Raw genomic sequence first — 21,601 nt, 5'->3', positions numbered from 1 at the left:
AAGGTCACACATGGTTTGGCTTGGTTTCACCTCCCTGCTGCCCTTGGCGCGTTTTCAATCACCTGGAACTTAAGACTTGTCAAAAAATAATAATATCTAATTGTGAGTAGGGGATACCTTTATATTGATCACTGAGTCCCCAGCTATGTGCGCTCATCACTGACTTGGGCCTTGCTCCATTCTCTAGATGGTTTTTACCTAGGCAGGCACTCTACCTCTTAATCCACACCCCACCCGGTCCACGTGATTAAAAAAAAAAAAAACAAAACCCCTCACTGTGTTCTGTTAGGTCCCTTCCCTAAGTTTTCGGCCATTGTCACATTTTAATCAGCTCTCAGTCGACAACCCCTAGCCAACCAGCAGAAATAAGCATCTCTCCAAGTTGGGGAGGCAGAAGAGGGTTCAGGACCTTCCTACTTCAGATACCTAGTTTGCTTGTTGAGATGGGTCTTGCTAAACTCCCTCCCCCCAGCTAACAATACTTAATTAGCCCTTGGTTGTAGATTTAAACTAACATACACGATAGGATTTTATACAAAGTATTGTTGTTTCTTAAGAGCAGCTGCCCTTCAAATACCATCATCATCGTAGTCGTCATTATTTTGTGCCAATACCAGGGCTTAAATTCAGTGTCTGCACGCTGTCCCTGAACTTTTTCATTCAAGACTATTGTTCTACTATTTGATCCACAGTTCTACTTTTTGGTGGTTTATTGGAGATAATCTCACAGGATTCCTGCCTGGGGCGATCCACAGGTTTCAGCCTCCTGAATAGCTAGGATTACATGCATTGTTAATAATATTGACTTAAATTTAAACAAATGAATGTTCTCTGTATTCCTAAAGATGGCTATAAAGGTACTTAAATAGTTAATGTTGGCTTAAAAACGAATTAGTTCAGTAAACACAAAATCTTCACACCTCAACTGGCATTCTACACTTTCCATCTGGCTTTAATTCTGAAATGAATTAATTTGCATGAAAAAAACTTGAAAGCTGTGCCTCAGTTTTAAGTAGTCTTTATTATAAATTATGAATTTAGAGGCTAAAAGACATGTAACTATCATGGATTTTAGAAGGCTTTTGATTATAACTGCTAATACAGTATTGAATTTGTGCTACAAGACAAGCTAGCCTTTATCCTTAATCAGTCTTTGCAAGTCATTTCGAGGCTACCTGATTTCACTTCTCTATTGCATGCAGAAAGTATTACACACTGGATGATTTCCACATCTTCAGTCCACGTAACTGCCATGTAGGTGAAACCACAAATGTTTTAGTGCCTCCTGAAAGCTGCCAAAAAATAGTGTGGAAGAAACCTTTGGCATAATTTTAGAAAAAGTAAACAGTAATTTGGCCCCATAACAACTGGGCTTCCTGAAGATCAAGTGTATTTAGTACAGAGTAACCAGGCAACACAAGTCTGGCTATGGCTTGCTATTATTATATCAGTAATTTATATTGGATGTGCATTATAGACACAATATATTATATATACACTTAGCAATTTGATGCATTTCATACTAAATGAAAGACTCTGGATCTCAAAAGAATTTCCTGACAGTTAATCTCTAACTGATTTAATTCAGAGAATATTTATCAAGTGATTATTATGCATCTAGCATGCTTAAAATGGCAACTTCCACATAAAGCTCTAGAAATGGCACTAAATATTGTTGCAAAAGATGTGCTCTATTTTTTTCCCCTATTTTGGGAATGGCTACCTTTTTATTTCTAATGAGATCAAAGAAACTACTAAAACACCCTTAGTCTACAGTACTAATACTGGGACTGAAAGGCATTGAGCACTGGGCAATTTCGTGATGGATATCTCAGCTTGCCAGCTTGTGTTTCTCACAATTAGATGCTCAGATGTCGAATACAGAGTTCCAGATAGGGCCTTTCCATTTCATGCAACAGTCCTTTCAATTAAATCCCAGGAACTGGGGGCATTGGCTACTTATACAGAGAATCCAATGACTTTGTAAGATGCTTTGTTCCGGGGGGGAAAAAAGACTATAAGTTTGATAAAAGTATGGTCTTGGCAGCAGGCAAGCATTCATGAAAGTTACCTGAAAACACTGCAGTAAGATGTCTAGCAGGAAGCAAAAGTATAATATTATCAATTTTTATGGTGATTGTTATAGGAATGCTTGGCTGTTTACAGCCAAACAACTGATGTAATAAACAATATTTTAGTGCTAAATCATCTACATATTTTCCCCCCCGTCAGTTGTGGGAGCTTGAGCTCTAAGCCTGGGCACTGTCCCTGAACTCTTCAGCTCAAGGCTATTGCTCTATCACTTAAGCCACAGCCCCACTTCTGGTTTTCTGGTGGTTAACTGAAGATAAGAGTCTCACTGTCTTTAGTACCGTGATCCTCAGATCTCAGCCTCCTGAATAGCTGGGATTACAAGTGTGAGCCACCAGCTCCCAGCATCATATACATTCTTAAAGGTGCCCACATATATAAAACTAACTTTAGTTTATTCTGGAAAATAAAACAAAACAAACAAACAAAAAAAACCCTGACCCTACAATTCTTCTTAAACCAACTATTTCTATTGCCAGTAGATGGCACCAGTGTATTCAGTAACAAGCAAACTCCAGCCCTTTGGCTCCTGCATAAAGTGATATATTAATTCTCTTCTCTTTGAAAAACCAAGAAGCCAAAGAAATTGTACTACACAATTACAGATTTCTGTTCAGTAAAAACCATCATTATTGTAATAATAAACTAAACAAGAAGGGAGTTCTGTAGAATCAGCCTGTACATCCTAAGTCTACAGAACCCAGCATTCCTCAACCTGGACTTGAGCCCTGGCTGCTCTAATTCAACTCTCCTAAGCACTCTGTCGTATGTGCTCCTGGCCAGCAAGTCAGGTGTCTAGCTGAAGGTATCACACTGAGCTTCTGTCCACAATGTCCTCACAAAAGTCAGTGATAAAACATGAAACAGAAAAACTGGAATGAGAGGAAATAAAAGGATAAGATTCACAGTAATAAAAACAGAGTTGGAGTTAATGAATCAAGACTGTAAAACAGAAGAAACCTCAAGAAAGTAACATAGAGAAGCTGTTTCGGAAGATTATACAAAACACACTGAAGTCTGAAGAAGCAGCATAGGGTACCTGTGAATTGCTGCAAAAAGGTCTTCAGTGGTCCTGGGTCTAGTGGGTGTCGTCACCTCATCACTCCCATCTTCCTTACTGTCGCAGGCTTCTGAAGAGGCACCAGTAGAGATGCTTTCCAGCACCCCCGCTGCAGGAGGCAAGCAAGCAGGAACACAAGATGCAGTGACCAGGACTTCCATTCTTTGCCAAGCTGGGAAAGGCGCTGTCTCCCTGCCATGGCTGGCATTGTATGGGTCCCAGGGGTGGAGTGGGGAAGGGTCTCCAGGGAGATCTGAAAAGGTGGGGAATACCACCAGCCTCAGAGCTGGGGCCCTGCCTTTTCTCTTATACAACTTGCACTGAACTGCTCTTAAATTTTGTTCGCACGTTTCTTTGCAGCTCTTCTAAAGGGAGATTACTCACTGCTGTTTTATAGCCAGACTGCCGTATACCACCCCCACCGTCCTTTTTTTTTTTTTGATCATGCTCTTCCCTTAGATATATATATATATATATATATTTTTTTTTTTTTTTAATCTTAAGATGTAAAGTTGATAGGAACCTTTAAGAAGCCCTCCTGGCACCGACTTCTACACAGAGTCCTCTCATCTACCTGCCTCCACGTGTGAGCAGCAAATGATCAGAAGTGCACAGAGGAACGAAGCCAAACTTACCTTCTCTGTCCTGTTGAGGCAGATAGCTCCCTGCATCACCCCTGCCGTCCTTGCCGCTTTCAGGGGGCTCCTCCTGTGCAGGGGCTGGTGAGGCATCAGGCTGTACCATGGGAGCATTGGCTTCCACTCTGCCAGGGGACACGGCTCCTGCAGCGTCTCCCTCCAACACCGAGCCTCCAGGGTCAGTTGCATGAGAGGCAGCCCGGCATGCAGGGCTCTCCTTCCCCTCTTTGCTTGGCACAGAGCCCTCCCCTGCCCTGGTGGGGCTGGGTGCCCGGAGGAAGGCTTCCCTCCCGTTCTCTGCAGGCTCCGCTGTGAGATTTCTCTGCGGAGGTGGCACCACCAGGAACAGTTTGGGCTTCTTGGAGATGGGAGGTGGCTTTCTGCTGGGTGAAGAGTCTGGGAGTGGGGCGGTGGTGGGGTCTGGTGGAGCCTCTGCCTCCCCAGTGCCAGGCCCAGGGCCTGGAGCCCCATAGCTGCAGCTGGGAGGGCCGCCACGCTTGGCTGCACTGTCATGGTCACCCTGACTCGGGCTCTTGGCAGGCGTCGGAAGCAGGTTCGTCACGGAGGCAGGCTGGCTTTCGCTCTCCATTTCATTTATGCTATTTCGGGATTTCAGGAAGGCAGATGGCTTTAAGTGATACTGTGGAACAGTCGGGGTTCCTTGTTCCTGAGCAATTGGTTCAGGCAGCAGTGCTGCCTCAGTGCCTGAGTTCTTTCTCACGGGCCTCAGCTGCACTGCCTGCAGCACCTCTGTGGTGATCAGGGGGATAGGGGGCCTGCCTGGCTCCTCCTTGCTCACAGGTGGCCTGGAGGCCCCACGGGAGGGTTCGAGCTGGCCAGAGGCTTTGTAAGAAGGCCTGGTGTCTTTCATGAATTTGGGGTCCAGCAGTGGAGGGGGTGGCGGTGGCTCTGAAGGGGGCAAGAAAGGTGGAGGTGCAGGCAAGGGGGCTGAGGAGACTAGAAGGGGGCTCTGAGCTGAGGGGTGAGGAGAGTCAGTGGGGGTGCAGAAGGGAGCCAGGGCTTCTGGGGGCGGAGGGGGGAACAGGGGAGAGAGAGGCAGAGTAGAGCCCTCGAAGAATTCTGCCGGAGGAGGAGGAGGAGGAAGAGAAGGAGACTTGTGGGCAGGATAAGGAGATGGCAGAGGAGGAAGGGGGAGAGGAGGAGCAAGGGGGGAAGCCATGGCTGCATCCTGCTTCTTCACGGTGCCACTTCCTTCGGTAGAAGTGTTAGAGGAGAGAGAAGTGGAGGAAGAGGACATGGACACTGAGGAGACCAGAGAGGACTTCCTTTCTGGTACCTTGGGCTTGGCTTTCCCCTTCCCATTGGCTGGTGACATCGACTTCAGGAACACAGGCACGGGGGTGAGCGCGGTGGGGGTGTTGGACTGGCTGGAGTATCCGCTGGATGGAGAGGTGACTCTCTGGGACTTCTCGGGTGATGTGATCTTTGGTTTGACAGAGCCATCACCAGGCACTTGAGGCATGGTGGTCCTGGGTCCCTCTTGGACAGGGCGCACAGGCCCGTTTCCAGTTGGCGCCCCGCTGCTGGTGGAGCATCCTCGAGCTGGGAGCCCCAGGTCTTCCTGCAGGCCCGTGTAGTCGATATAGTAACCCCACGGGTCCGTGTACTCTGACTTGACGCTGCTGGTGTCGCTCTGGGACGGGGTGACTCCACACAGGGGGTACACGTTGGGGGTGGTGGCTGAGGTCATGCTGCTGCTGGCGCTGACTGTGCTCTGGCTCCGAGAACGAGGCAGCCAGGGCTCCTCCAAGTCACTGTAGGGACTGTGGGAGGGCGAGCCGCTGCCCGCGCCCGGGAGGCTCAGCTGCAGCGAGTGCTGGAGCGTGGCAATCAGGCTCTCGTTGAGCACCTGCCCATTACACTGGCCGTTCTTCTTGGGGGTTCTGCGGAGGGAGTCTGTCCGGGAAGGTGGCAGGGGAGGCTTCTTCGCCTTCTTCAAAGAGATGTTTCTGGAAAGGGATTTATCGAGATAAGGTGACCGGTCCCCTTGGCTCTTCTGAGCTCTTCCGTCAAAAACATTGACCACGCTGTGCCTGGGGTTTCCGAAGCCCTCACTGCTGCTGCTGCTGCACAGGTGTCCAGACCTGTGTCCGGACTCGCTCGGCAGAGCCCCGCAGCAGCCATTGTGGTCCTCGGCGTACAGGGAGCCAGCATCCTCCTTGATGGACGCCTGGTCCAGGCTGCAGCTGCTCATGTTACTTGTGGGAGTGGAGTGGCCTGGAGTGGCCGGCTGTGTCTTCAGTGGGGAGGCCCGCCCGTTGCTGGAGGCCGGGTACTCCCAGGGCTCCGAGCCATCAGGCCCCCGCTCCCCTGAGCAACCACACTCGCTCTTGCCATCCTCGTCCTGGGGGTGCGCTGGGAAGCTCAGGTGGTTTCCACAGGTGTAGGGCATGGCATGGGACCCATTTTCCTGAGCATTCAGAGAGACGTCGGAAGCACAGAGGGACAGCAGCCTGGCACGGTGGGAAGGGGAGTGTGAGGCCTGGGAGGGGGCGGAGTGACTCTCATTCCAGCGCTGGCTGGAAGGCTGGTGGTCATCTTTCATAGCACGTCTGGACAGGAGGTGATCTCTGGACTTCGTCTTGGAGTAGGGGGAGGAGAGGGCCATCCTACTGTCCAGCTGCCCTGTGCTCTGAGCAGGGTGAATAATGATAACCTCTGAGGATGACGAGAGGGTGGCATTGGGGATGATGCTGGTGGAGTACGTAGCATGAGGAGAAACCACACAGGCCGGGCTTGTTACCGCATCAATCTCCAAGTGCCTCAGCTCCTGGGATTTGTGCCTCAAAAGCGGTCCTGTCCTCAAGCCATCTCCTACATGTCCAAAGTTTTCATCTCCTTGTGAGTTCCCCCTCTGGTAGAGAAAAGGACCATCCATGTCTTCCTCAGGGCCTATGGCACCCAACCTTGCCTCTAGGGAGCGGGTGCTCGCCCTGCCTCCAGAGCGTGGAAGGCTATGGAAGCCCGTGTCACTGCTGAAGCGAGAGGGGCACACAATCCCTGCCGAGTCGCTCAGCACGGACATGTTGCCAGAGGAGCCCGAGAAGTGGCTCATGTGGGCGGCGATGCCCAGTCCTTTGTGTGCCCTGATTCTTCTCATGGAAGGAGGAACCACTTTCACCTCCTCAGTCTGACAGCTGGTATCCCTGGTTTCCAAGCGCTGCCCGGAGGACCAATAGCTATCAAGCCTTCCTAATGTAGAGTAGTGGTCTGGGGTGTACAGTGAGTGACCCCCAACATCCTCTTGGCTAGTGCCAGATGCTGGAGATAAAGCAGAAAGAGACTTGTTACCTGAAATTACAGAAGCACAGGGCATCACCAGCCCCTCAGCCCCTTCTTCCACGGTTGTGACTCTTAGAAATAAAACCTTCCTATGTGATTTAGTTTCATTTCTCCCATACCGAGCTGACACTTCCTAAAATAAAACCCCTTATTGTCAATTGTATGTACTTCTCTTTTAAATGTGTTCTTCAGGGCCTTCTACAGCTTGAGTGTTGCTATGGAATTCTCAGGTTCTCCCTTAAAGATGGGGGCCACTACACCTATGCGCTGTAGAGGGTTTACTTTGCAAATAATCAATTCAGCAAAAAGTTCAAAATAACTTTTCCCCACCAGGCAATGGCCCAGAGGATCTATCAAGGCGGTTACTACCTACTTTCCCCCAAAGTGCATGAATGGAGTAATAGAACAATAGGGCCACAGAAATACTATTTAAATGATATTGGTATAAAATGGTGTTGATTGCATTGATTCTTTAAGTCAGAAGGAAATCCTAAGAGAAGGAAAATTGATTTAGAGACCCATCTGTGTTCTAAACATTTCATTATCCATCTTAAGCTATTATCATCTGTCTGTTGGTGACATTCAAAATTCAACAGCAATCTGTTGTGTTCTGGTGGGATGGGGTGGGGGTGGGGTGGCAGGAACCGATCCAGGAAACATTCCTCAAATTAGGGTTATTCATTTCTTGGCATTTTACAACCAAACAGAGAGAAAGAAGAAAAGAAACCCACTGAGGGGTAAAAAGAGAGGCAAGTGGATGATAAAAACTACAAGTATAGATAAACAGATATCAAGCCAGCTAGCCAGAAAAGAACAGAGCTTAAAAACATAAAAAAATCATGAAGCCAAGAATTCACTCATAGTGTACTGTGAAAATAAAACTAGTCCTTAGGATAGATTTTACAATAGTGCCAAAACCATGGTTCTCTGTTTTTTTTGCTCAAGTCAAAAATTTGTATGAGGATAGTATCCAAACATAATTATTTATCAACAAAATAATCCTATCTGATTCTTAAAGTTGAAACATCATGGTAGGATATTCCGATTCATTTCTATGTAGTTGGAAAATAAATTTAGAATTCTGTCATCCTCATTTAAATGCCACGGCAACAAAATGTAAATCATCAGACATGCATTGGAGGTAAATACTGAAGAAAGGGTGTCTGGCTTAGGTTTTGCCAAGCCATGCTGGCTGGGCATCCATCTGCATTGTTGTACACTTGCACAAAAACAGTGCCAAAAATTCCTTCTACCCCACAAGGTTAACCACCTATGGCACATAGCCTTGACTGGATACATTCAACCCCCTTCTCAAAGTCAGCAAAGGGGTATTACTAAAATGGTAGCATTGGGTTTGTATCAAGCTCGAAGATAGTATCCTGGGAAGAAGGCCCCTAGCACAAAGACTTCATTGTGATGGTTTTCATAGCAAAGATGATCTATTTCCTCTACCATGTTCTTATTGAACAGAAAGACGGAACACACACACACACACACACACACACACACACACACACACACACACACACGGCTCTCAGAAGAGGAAAAGTATATAAAGGACAGGATCAGACTGGGAAAGAAATTAGAAGGTATAAATTTCTGCCACTGTGTAATCTGGAAGAAGGGAGGTGGGCTGATGTTGGTTGTATCTGCTCAATCAATGTCAAACCTTCAAGGAAAATCTCATCTATCTAACAACCAAGTTAATCTCTCTCTCTTTTTTCTTTTCTTTTTTTTCCTTCCAAAATTGTTGGGGTAGACTATGGGTATAACTCAGTGTTAAGGGCACTTGCCTGGCACGTGTAAGGCTCTGAGCCCTAAGCACTCCACACACACACCACAAAACTGCAATGCTTTTTGCACAGAGTTAGCTTTAAACTGCCACTACTTAACCAGTCCTGGGGCTTGAACTCAGGGCCCAAGCACTGCCCTTGGACACTTTGCTCAAGGTTAGTGCTCCGCTACTTAGGTCATAGCACCACCTCTGGCATTTTCTGTGTATTTGGTATGGAGGAATCGAACCCAGAGCTTCATGCATGCTAGGCAAGCACTCTACTACTAGGCCATGCTCCTGGTCCTCTGTTAAACTCTTTAAACATCCAAACTCCTGTTATGCGGGCCATGTCTAGGGGTTAGGGACCATTTGGTGGGAACTATCCTATCATTGAGTAGGATCTAGTGGGCAGGGTCCGTTTTTATCAGTCTAGTTTATGTGGTTCAGCCATACTTCTTGATGTTTTATATCTAGAGAAAGACTAATTTTGGGGAAGATGAAGAATATCAAATATCTATTTTTAAAATAATTTCTAGGTAGTACAGACTTCCAAACCAGAGTCCCTTTGAGTTTAAAATATTGGGAGAAATGGCAAAGATATCCCAAAAATATTGAAAGGATAGGGTAAATACGTAATCCAATGTTTTGATTCAGTAGAGCTCTACTGAAATGTTACTTCTCTCATTCTGTCCACCTATCCTCTAACTTAGACACAATTTCCTCAGTGACCCTTTAGTGCAGTTGCCAAGGTGATGCCATTGAGCACAATGACAGACTGTCTCATGTCTGGCAATACAGATGATGTGAAAGCTATTTTCCTTCCTCTAGTATTAGTGAGGGTTCCAGGTCACATGCAGAAGAGGAATTAACAGTAGTTCCAGGGTCTCAGTTGTTGATGTTACAACATTAAAATTCCAAAAGATAATGGCTTCACTAGCTGGAGGATCAAAGAAGCAACTGAGCTGGTGGCTCAGCTTGTTGATTCAATGAAGAAAGGAATGAAAAGTTCTTAACTTTCAGGTTAATTCATATTCGTTAATTGTGTACATTACATTGTACATCTTCATCTGAGTTATGCCTTCTGCACAAAGGCAACCAGAATTGACTTCTTTTGGGTGGAAAAAACCCCACTAAGATAGCTTACATCGAAGTATCAACCTTCTGAAGGGCCCAATTGCCTCTCCTTAAAGCTACACTTTTTAGGTTAAGGTACATCATCTTAAAAAGACCAGCTCCATTATGAATGCTCTGAGTACTTATAAAATTAGCTCATCAATTACAGATCATATGAGTAGAGATTAATTTTTTCAAATGGGTTGACAGTCTCCTTAAGAAAGGGAAAAAAAAAAGGGGGGGGGGAGAAGAATCTGAAAGAAAGAGGCATAGCCAAGCTTCAAGGAGGAGAAAATACACAAGTTTAGAGAAGGTGCTTGAGGGGCTCAGGCAGCCACCAGGGCAGACACTAAGACTTAACAAATCAGGTGCAACTGCAGTCCTGCCTCTGTTCCTGATAACCTCTCTGCTTCTTAAAATACATGGCATTTAGCAGGGGGTGTTGGGTACAAAAAGACTAGACATACTCAATGACTGTCAGCTCTGACAGCTGAACCGTTCCCTTGAGGAGCTGTTCCAGAGGCATGGCTACACTAGGGTAAGGTCAGCATGATTCACAGACCAGTAGCAAGCTCAGAAATAATGACTGGATTCCCAGCAAACATCCTTCAATAGTAAACAAATAAATTAAAACCTCAGCTGAAAGAAGCAGGTAAGAAAAAAAGTCTACAGGCTAGTGAAAGAGGCGAATTTTAAAATGGGTATCATCGCATCACAGCAGTGGCCTCACAGGTATAAATTCATTTTGTTCTCAAGACTACAAAGTTCTATTAAGTTCACCATCCCATTTGTGGGATGAGGAAGTGGATGCAGAGAGCTAAAATAACCTGCCCAAAGGCCACCCAGGGAATTAGTGGCAGAGTCAGGGTTCAAACCCACACAGTCTAGCATTAGAGGCGTCAGTTGTCTAGCTAAATTGTCTTTGTGGATGCTTCTTCTAAGCCTCATTAAAACATGAGGAGAAGGAGTGATTACATGAAGAGGAGGAGGAGGGGGAGGAGGAGGAGGAGGAGGAGGAGGAGGAGGAGGAGGGGAGGAAGGGGAGGAACACAAAAACAATGGGTGACCGAACCATGAGCCACACCACTCTCCGTCCCGATTTCTATGAAAAAAAAAAAAAGTGCTGTTTTTGTTTTGATCATAAGTTTAAAAATACTCAATTAAAAAAAAAAAGCTATGAACTTGTTTCAGAGTTTGAAGAAGGCATTATGCAACAAACATGACCATTTTCTATTGTATGAACATTTGCTATTAAGTAATCCTGGACAGCTAGGTTAAGGTTTCAGTTCATGAAAACTGAAGGTCTAAGTAAAAAATGAAATGTGGAGATGCCCAATGTTGAAGGTATGGGAACACTGATGGAACCCTTCACTGCTATCGGTCCATTTGCAGCTTTCACAGGACTTCCTGCTTCCTCCTCCTCCCAGAAACACAGGAGAATCATCTGTGTAGGAACAGGATCTGACCTAAAGCTTCATCAGGAAAGAGGCTGCCCATCAGAATGTATGAACTTCCAAGCACAACACAGGGGTTAGCTAGCAGCTGCGCGGCAGAGAGGGCAACAGAACACAATTCTGATGAGCCGTACCTAGCTCCTTCCGTATGCTGTCAGGGACTCCTGTAATAGTCTTTCTCCTTTTGACTTTCTTCGGTCGTCTTACCAGAGTGTCTGTGTAAATGAGAGACCGCCGGAGGCTGGCCTGGCGGTCGAAAGTCTCCCCTGATGTAGAGTAAGTAGAACAAGCAAAGCAATGTTATTTTCAAGCAAGCTGACACCATGCGCTTTTTTCAGGAGCTCGTTGTAAAATGAAAAGGAGATATTAATAATGATGTTAGCCAGTCATATGATGATGAACGCTGAAGGGCAGAAAGGAAAGTGAGTACATTATCACCAGAAGGCTGATTTCCAATTTCTGAGTGTGTGTCCTTCCGAAGGACGCAACTTGATCTCATTTTCAAATGAGCCGCAAATGTGCTAAGAGTGCACTAGAAGAGTGATTCCATCTCATTTAAAAAATGAAGTATGGAAATGTCACAGTGAAACCTTTTACTCTATACAATTAATGTGTACTAATAAAAATGTTTCACTTAGGTCCTCTGGTCACTAAAAACCACTCTTTACAACATGATGTGGTGGTAATAAACAGATTCTATTCATCTGGCCAAACATAGATGAATAAAATACAATGGCATGTGTAATGAAACAAAGAGTTGGAGCTATTTTATTTTCTTCTTCTTCTTCAATGAAGAAGGCTGATGATCTGGATGGATTGGAAAGTTTATGGTATGAGATGCGGCTGTAATGAGATACATAGAGCCTTATAATGATAAAGTACTTTCCCTATGGTAAGACCCAATAGCACTGCTGTCACAGCTGAAGTGTACCCTCTCTGTTAATCATCTATTTGAGGGGGAGGAGGGACTAGGACTAGAACCCAGAGCCTCCTGGTCACAATGTTGCAGTTGAACTGGAAACTTTCTTTTCTTTCTCTCTCTCTCTCTCTCTCTCTCTCTCTCTCTCTCTCTCTCTCTCTCTCTCTCTCTCTCTCTCCCTCCCTCCCTCCCTCCCTCCCTCCCTCCCTCTTTTTCTTTCTTTCTCTTAGGCCATGGCAGGTGCAGGTACTGGCAGTGGCTTATACCTATAATTCTAGCTACTCAAGAAATGGACAGCTAAGGACTGATTGTGACTTTAAGCCAGCCTCGGCAGGAAAGCGTGAAACTATTATTCTCAGTTAACTACTAAAAATGTCGTAAGTGGAGCTGTGGCTCAAGTGTGAGTTGAAAAGGGGGAAAAAATCAGTGACGGCACCCAGGTCCTGAGTTTGAGCCCCAGGCCCAGCACCAAACATACAAGGGAAACCATAAAAGAATACAGTTTGAAGCTGGTTGCCAGTGGCTCATGCCTGTAATCCTATCTATTCAGGAAGCTGAGATTTGAGTGACTTTTAGTTTAAAGCAAAACAGAGCAGGAAAAACCCAAGAGATTTTTTATCTCCAATTAACCATAAGCTGGAAATGGATCTGTGGATCAAGTGCTAGAGTGCTAGGGTTGAGCACAAAAGTTCAGGGACACATCCACGCCCTGAGTTGAAGCCGCAGGAAAAAACAACAACAACAACAACAACAACAACAACAAAAGTTCATAGGAGTATTAGTTCTCATTTGGGCTGCTTTAAACTATTTGTCACTTTGACTAAAAGAACTTTTACATCATTAATTACTTCCTATGGTTATTCTACTCAAAAAGAGATAATACACACACACACACACACACACACACACACGCGCGTATATATCACATTCTTCCTGTCACTCCTGAGTATACAAAAAGTATACAAATATTTGCTCTTGTTTAGCAATACTGATACAAATTTAAAGTAGGTAAGTTGTAGACAATGTAGGTTTTTTTTTGGGGGGGCGGGGGAGAGGCAGGGTGGAAGAATCATGGGACTTGAACTCTGGGCCAGAGTGCTGTCCCTGAGCTCTTCAGCTCAAAGCTACCCAACCCTACCCTTGAGCCACAGCCCCACTTCCTGTTTTCTACAGATTAATTGGAGATAAGAGTCTCAGGCTTGGCTTTGTAGTGCCGGGCTAGCTTTGAACTTTGATCCTCCTGAGTAGCTAGGATAACAGGCGTGAGCCACTGCACCTGGCGTCCTCTTCCAGCTGTTCCTGCTGGGGTGCACAGGTCACTCAAGTGCAATAACATAAATGGTGCGAGGGAAGCCACAGGCATGACCAGTGGTCCATTCACTTCCTACAGCAGAAGAAAGGACATTTCTGTATAAGGAAACTAAGAACAGACTGAATGTTAGTAGAAAGGTTAACACATCCTCAATTTTGCTGCCAAGATAAAAACCAAAGCCACCAAAAAGTTCCAAGATGAGGAAATAAACAAAAAGAGGATGAATGTCTATGGCCCCCCACTGAAGGAACTCTCCATCATGCATCATCACTGCTGACAGCTACATTTCCTGGAGTAGAGAACATCATTTGTGTACTGTGGCTTCGCCATCTTTTTCTTTTCTTTTTTTGGGGGTCATGGGACTTGAACTGGCCTGGGCACTGTCACTGAGCTCTTCAGCTTAAGGCTACCGCCCTACCCTTGAGTCAAGCCCCACTTCTCCGTTTTCTAGAGGTTAGCTGGAGATAAGAGCCTCAGGTCCTTTTGTGCCGGGCTGGCTTTGAACCTTGATCCTCAGATCTCAGCCTCCTGAGTAGCTAGGATTACAGGCATGAGCCATCAGCGCCTGGCTGGCTTCCTCATCTTGTACTCCCCTAAGGCATGGCACAAAGTCAGTATCTGTTAAATTCCATCACTCTAATTCACTGGTATTAGTCACCATGGCACTAGCTAGCCATGGGTACTATTCAGCTAAACATAGGCAGCTCAAACATTAGGACAAAGCCAGCTTGCAGAACTGTTCAAGTATGTTCAGTTTAATATGTGCATGCAGCTTCCAGGTGAAGGAGGTGTTACCCCCTCCAGGATCATCCCATATCAGCAGATTATGAAACATATTTATATGTTCCCTTTAAATAGTTTTTTTTTTCTCCCCTCAATAGTTAGAACATACCAAATCTCCACAGGACTGTAACTAACATCAATTTTCAGGCCAGTAGTTCATTATACTGAAGTTCTCTAGCTCTAGGACTGGTGGGATTCAGTTTGAATTTGAAGTTACACAATCTGGGCTGGTTAAAGAAGAAGGGCACTCATGGAGACAGACAGTGCTACTTACAAAGAAAATGAGCTAAAACGTTGCGGTCATATATTCAATGCATGTGCTATGAAGCAAGGAAAACTGAGGGGAGGAGTTGTGTTGGGAGGGAAGGGGGAGAATGACCAAAGGGATGATCAAGATGCACTGTACTTAAAACTCAGGCAGAATGATAGCACCTTTGGTACAAGTACTTAAAGATAATTAAGTTAAAAAATTTAAACACCATCTGTTTCTTTCACACTTAAGTAAAATGAAAGTAGAAAAAAGTTAATTGAATTGACAATAATGAATGTACTCATTTATTAAAGTTCCATGGGATTTAAAATATATTTTTCTAAGAGTCTATGAAAATCTTCAAACCTATTATGTGTGTGTGTATACACACACACACACACACACACACACACACACACACACACACACATCTACACACATTTTTCCCTAGGCTGGGCCAGACCACAATTTTCCTATTTATGCTTCCTTCATATGACATAGCCATATCTGTGCCACCAAGAATGGCTACAGGTCCAGGCAGGAACTTGCTAATTTCTTCCCCTCCAGATCTCTACCTCCCAAGCATCTGGAATTATAGATATTACACTTCCCTATTTTTATCTCAAAAATCTTCTAGGAGTTTAGAAATATATCATTTAAAAAGCAGGATAGTATACATCCTGTATCAATCCATTTATCAAAAATAAATGTTTTTGGACCAGGAGTTTGGCTTAGTGGTAGAGTGCTTGCCTAGCATGCGCGAAGACATGGTTCAATTCCTCGGTGCCACACATATAGAAAAAGCCAGAAATGGTGCTATGGTGCAAGTAGTAGAACTCTAGCTTTGAGAAAGCCCAAGGATCATGCTCAGGCCCTGAGTTCAAGCCTCAGGACTGGCAAAAAAAAAAAAAAAGAGAATAATAATAAATAAGTAAATGTTTTTGATTTCTTGATCTTCAGCCAGATTAAGAAAAGCCATGAAATAGGAATATATATGCATATATCGATCTACATCTCTGTAGATCCAAAAAAACCCATCAGTAAGTACATAATTATATTTAATTTTGCATTCCTGAAAACATGTTAATGACTCAATTAAAAATAAATGGCATTTCTGACTCAGCTCATGTTGTTCATTTCATTATTGTCATTTGTCTTCCCCGGTGGCATTTAAAGGCCTCCTTTAAACACCCTGTAATTCATATCCATTTAGTCGTCAAATGGGAGCACATTAAAGCTTAGAGACATGACACTGACCTCCTTGTAACAATGCATTTCACTGTGGTTTTATTCCTAAAACTACTTTCTCTGTTTCTAATCTAATCTCAAAACAATGTGCTTCACCCCTAATTCCATAACAGGTTGTCATACAGCATATCATAATCTCCTTATCTTGTAACATTATTTTGAAGCTTTTTAAATCAAGTATAAATATATTTCTACTGCATTTAATCAACCAAATAATGTAATTCAATTCTCTTTCTTTCTTTTTTTTTTTTTTGGTTGGGCCTAAGCCCTGTCCCTGAGCTGTTCAGCTCAAGGCTAATAATCCAATTTCTTATAGAAAAAGATGTGCCCATGTATTTAATCAAGCAGTAAACACTACACTTTGCTTGAAACAGAGCTTCTTAAAAACCTTTAAGAACCTAGCTAAAGGAGAAACACACTCATAGAGACAAACAACACTATTTACAAAGAATATGAATGAAAAATGCCATTTGTTTCTTTTGGGTTCTGTAAAATATATGTTAAAAAAGGTACACAGAACTGAAAATAATTCATACATTGACTACAATTGCATAGAATTCAAATTAAGAGCTTTCATTTTTCAGCCTTTCAACTCTTATGCTGCATGGTCTGATTATTAACGATGGCACGGATCACTAGTGCCTATAATCACATAGTTGGTGATATTGGTGTATAAGACAATCAAAAGGCCAAAATGACGAGCTCTTTGAGGAAGAAGGGAATGGATATAAGAATTGAATCAAGGGCTATGTACACAGTAGGCAAGCTTTAGCCCCTAGGAACTTTTAACATTCTTATTTTGCATTTTGTACACTTCCTGAATTACTGGCCAATTCTTGCATGCTCCAGGGAGAAGTTTTAATTAAAACCCCCTCTCCGCTCTGGGGCTTGAACTCGGGTTCTGGGCATTGGCCCTCAGTTCCTTTTTGCTCAGGGTTACTGGCACTCCACAGTATCTTCCATTTCTAGCTTTTAGTGGTTAACTGGAGATAAGAGTCTCAGGGAATTTCCTGCCCTGGCTAGGCTTGCTTCAAACCGTGATCCTCAGATCTCAATATCCTAAGGAGCCAGCCACTGGCGGCCAGCTTGATTAATTTTTTAACAGCTCTTCTAAGTTTGTGAAACGTAGTATTCGAGATTTATGTGCATTCTTATTTGTTTCCTTAATTTCCACAAATGATTAAGGCTAAGTAGAATATTCCAGATTTCCAACTTCATGTAATTCTAAAAATTGCTTATTCGGCAGGAATAGATTTTTATTTGAAGACTGTATTTGAAACTACAGAAATAAAAATACAATTTTATCAGCCTACACATGTATGTACATATATATGTACATATATGTATGTATCTATATGTAGTAGAGGAGTAGCCTGGGCTTCAAACTCAGGGATTCAAATTTGTAAGGCAGGTGCTCTACCACTTGAGCCAGGTCTCTAATCCTTAAAATACATTCCTGTAGTTGTTAATTTACTTAGTGATTTCATCCCAGTTAATTTCCCCCTTTTAATCTATTTGAAAGGCTAAAAAGAAATACCAGAAATCACTACAAAATAATTCCTTCTTCAACCCTAGAAAATAAAATTAAAGTTACTCTGTGGAAGGAAATACACAACTTGTTTTTTACGTAGGACCACATTTATAAGATGCTCCTATTGAAAAAAAATTTTATGAAAAAGCCATTCAACTTAAAAAGATACCCTTTTCCCATGGCACACTATGGTGACATACTATTCACTTAACAAGCAATAGATATTTTATGTATGTACACACACACACACACACACACACACACACACACACACATCTATAATAACAGTATTCCCTGTAATAAAGATAAGGAAGCCAAACCTCAGCCATTCACTCTGCTGTGTAAATAAAATGCTAAGTGTGTATAATAAACAAGCCACTCTTCAAGGCCACCCTGAATGTGCCCAGCAAAGCATACCAGTTATGTTGATAGGAACCACATCAGCCTGGACCGTTTGGGCTTGCTGTCGCATCTTTTCCTCTGGGGTTGGCAGTGGCAGTGACTTGGTCCAGTTCGTCTGAGTATGAAGGTCAGCAAAGTCACCTGAGGTTGGTGTTTTTGGTCTCCTGATGCCAATAAGTCTTTCCTCTTCGGATGAAGAGAGAGAACACTGCGGAGAAAGAAGTCACACTGTATAAAGAGTTGGCAGGGACAGCTAAAAATGTGTTTTGGCTTAAAAAAATTAGACCCATTGTAAAGGAAGCCAAATAACGGCTTTCAGGACAGAAGGAATGACTGACAGAGGTACATTGTGTATCCTTTCACACATGACTCATAATATATGATTTACCCTGGCCAGGGGCTGCAAACTGAGGATGGCCAATGGTTTTGCTGACCCACAAAATCTTTTCAGTTCTTCTCATCTTTCCTATCTTTACCCTGGTCAGAAAGGTTATAGATTTTGTTTAACATTAGAAGCCCAGAGACAACATCATAGCTGCAGCTAACAGTTTCTATTTTTATTAAAATGAAGTTTTGCTGTAACCTCTGACCCCAAAAAACATTTCAAAGTGGTAGAGATATTATTCAACTACTTGAGCTTTTCTGAAACCATCTATATGGAACAAAAAAAAATCAGTGTGAAATTGAGGCTGTGTTCTGAGTCTTATCAGAATTCCATGAAAACATTTCTAGCTGAAGAGCCTTCCTCTAGGATCTGTCTTCCCACAACACCTTAAGCAGTGTCAGCAGGAAAGTGTTAGCAAGCATTTTATGACAGACTTGACCACAGCTCCATGGTAGCTGGTTCTGTGTTGAGGAAGTTCCAAGACCTCAAAATAAATGCAGTATGCAGAGGAACATTAAGAAAAAAAATGGCTATTGGGGGCTGGGAGTTTAGCCTAGTGGTGCATGCCTAGCATGCACAAAGACCGGGGTTCAATTCCTCGGTACCACATACATTTTAAAAAGCCGAAATTGACTTGTGTGTTAAACATGACATTTGAATTATGATGTAAAAATCAATGTTAATAACTTCTTTAATAAAGAAAAAAATTTTAAAGCTGAAATTGGTGCTGTGGCTAAAGTGGTAGAGCTCTAGCCTTGAGAAAGCCCAAGGACAGTGTCCAGGCCCTGAGTTCAAGGCCCAGGACTGGCACAAAAAATGGCTATCAGCTTTTGGAAGGAATAATATGATTACATATAATAAATGTATACAAACTTCTACTTCAAGTCCAAAGCAATTCATTTGTGAATTTTACTTTAAATTAATCTCAGGTCATCAAACCTCCCACAGAATACACTGTAATAAACATGGAGGTCAATTTAACTCCTACCAGTGCCCTCCAAGCAGCAAGCATAACTGCTTTACAGACTCCACATGATAGCTTTGTTCTATCTGTATGTGAACTTCCCACAGAAGGAATCACACTGTCCTCTTCTGTGACTTATTTATGGTTGTAAGATCTACCTACCTACTTATCCATCTATCTATCATTTATATTTTCTTTCAGTGGTGGTACTGAGATGTAAACTCAGGGACTTGGCACTTTATCATGCATGGCTGGTACTCTATCATTTGAGCCACATCTTCAGTCTGGCATTTTTGCTATTTAAGAGCCAAGTGTCTTGGATTCATCTGTTTGGGTTGGCTTCAAGCCATGACTGTCTGGTCTTAGCCTCCTGAATGGCTAGAATTACAAATGTGAGCCACAGACACCCAGCCATATCTATCTTTAAAAAAGGTATATTTGGATGATACCTTTTTGGACTCAATGCAAATTTCTGAAGGGATACAACGAAGAAATCTATAAAAATCCTGTGAGAAATCTCAAGCAGAAGAATACTGGTATCACTGTGTATTGCTACAGTATTTACCTTGCTACAAAGTGTCTGTATTTGTTATAATACAAGAGGCTTTATAAATATGAAAAGACTACAAGGAACAGGCCCCGAACCAAGAACCCATAGATATAAACAGATTGCGAAATGTCTGAACTTTCCCTTGTTATAAAGTGAGGTTCCCTGTCCACCTTCTGTATCTGCAGAGGTTCTTGCAGGACTCTGTGAGATGGTAGTTACAGAACTGTTAAAATACCACAGCTATGCTGGGTGTGATGGCTCACACCTGTAATTCTAGCTATTCAGGAGGCTGAGATCTGAGGATCAGGGTTCAAAGCCAGCAAGGGTACCAAAGACAGTGAGACTCTTATCTTCAATTAACCACTAGAATACCAGAAGTGGCTCTATGGCTCAAGGGGTAGGGTGGTAGCATTGAGCTGAAGAGCTCAGGGACAATGCCCAGAGTCCAAGCCACAAGACTGAGAAAACAAAACAAACAACAACAACAACAAAAACCAAACATGGCTATGAAAGTAGTGTTAACATAAACTTGACTTCAAGAAACCAAAATCCCTTGAAACTGCCAATTACTACTTTTCCTTTTCCTAAAAAATTAACAACAGTTGGGCACCAGTAGTTCACACCTATAATCCTAGCTACTGAGGAGGCTGAGATCTGAGAATCAATGATCAAAACTAGTTGGGGCAGGAAAGTCCTTGAGACTCTTTATCTCCAAGTAACCATATAAAATCCAGAAATGGAACTGTGGATCAAGTGAAAGAGCAAAAAGCAGATCAGAGATAGCAGTCAGGCCCTGAGTTCAAACCCCAGGACAGGTGTGCGTGTGGATATACCACACACACACAGACACTCACACTGCACACACGGAACAATAAGAGATTATGGAGGGCCGGGAGTTTGGCCTAGTGGTTAAAGTGCTTGCCTAGCATGCATGAAGACCCGGGTTCGATTCCTCAGTACCACATACGTAGAAAAAAGCTGGAAGTGGTGCTGAGGCTCAAGTGGTAGAGCTCTAGCCTTGAGAAAGTCCAAGAACAGGGCTCAGGCCCTGAGCTCAAGCCCAGGACTGGCAAAAAAAAAAAAAATAAGAGATTATGGAAATAAAAATGTAAACAATATAGATTTTTAAAGTTTATTTTTGTAATCACAATTCATAAAACATATGAAATGATCATGGTGGGAAATGTGAAATGTTTGGAATTCACTCAACTTATTAACTCAATGTCTCATGATGCCAATTTGCACGTCATCCATTCATTCTGATCTGGTTCAGTATTTAAAAAAAACAAACAAACAATGGTGTACATCTTTCTGTGACAGCCAAGGTACATTTGAGGCAGCAGGGACTCAGCCATGCTGATGCAAACTGACCATTTGCACCATATGGCACTCTTGTTAAGTACAACTTACAATATGCACTCTCTATCCATAAGGTGTATACAAACACATGCACACACAATTAAAAACAAATTGTATCTGAGAATGTCATGGAAATACGTACAAAAGTCACGTGTCTAAGGTTGACTCTCAACCTTACTAGGACATTACTCTACTTTTCTAATCTATACAGAGAAGTAATTTTCTTATTAACTGTAAAACATTTTGAAGGCAATGATAAATCCTAACCAATAGGCTTAGAAGTAGGAAGATATAGGAAGCATTTTTAATAAAAACTCCAGACTGATAAGATGAACAGACAGAGGGCCAAACAACTGCCTCCTCCAGCAAGGGCTCTTCATCCACATGACACCAACCAAGGGGTGATGTGACACATGGCTTTGTTGCTAGTTGGCATCTCGATGGGGCTCAGCAGCCCCAGTGACC

General features: G+C 43.3%; 1 protein-coding gene across 7 annotated transcripts in view; it reads right to left on the bottom strand.

Moving 5' to 3' along the window:
- The window catches only part of Nhsl1 (NHS like 1), a 212,845-nt gene that overhangs the window by 1,507 nt on the left and 189,737 nt on the right, over positions 1–21,601 (bottom strand). For 2 of the 7 annotated variants that reach the window (XM_090338044.1, XM_090338045.1), the window contains exons 4-7: positions 17,894–18,086; positions 11,568–11,699; positions 3,787–7,071; positions 3,131–3,404 (exon numbers count right to left, since the gene is read on the bottom strand). In XM_090338044.1, coding sequence (XP_090194170.1) covers positions 3,131–3,404; positions 3,787–7,071; positions 11,568–11,699; positions 17,894–18,086 — 3,884 coding nt within the window. The remainder of the gene's footprint in view (positions 1–3,130; positions 3,405–3,786; positions 7,072–11,567; positions 11,700–17,893; positions 18,087–21,601) is intronic. The other 5 variants (XM_090338046.1, XM_090338048.1, XM_090338049.1 and 2 more) reach the window with 3 other exon arrangements.

Source organism: Megascapheus bottae, chromosome 8 (genome assembly GCF_031878675.1).
Source record: "Megascapheus bottae isolate mThoBot1 chromosome 8, mThoBot2.hap1, whole genome shotgun sequence".
NCBI classification, from domain to species: domain Eukaryota; kingdom Metazoa; phylum Chordata; class Mammalia; order Rodentia; family Geomyidae; genus Megascapheus; species Megascapheus bottae.
The sequence above is the reverse complement of the archived record's forward strand: the minus strand, read 5'-3'. Positions and strand labels throughout refer to the sequence as shown.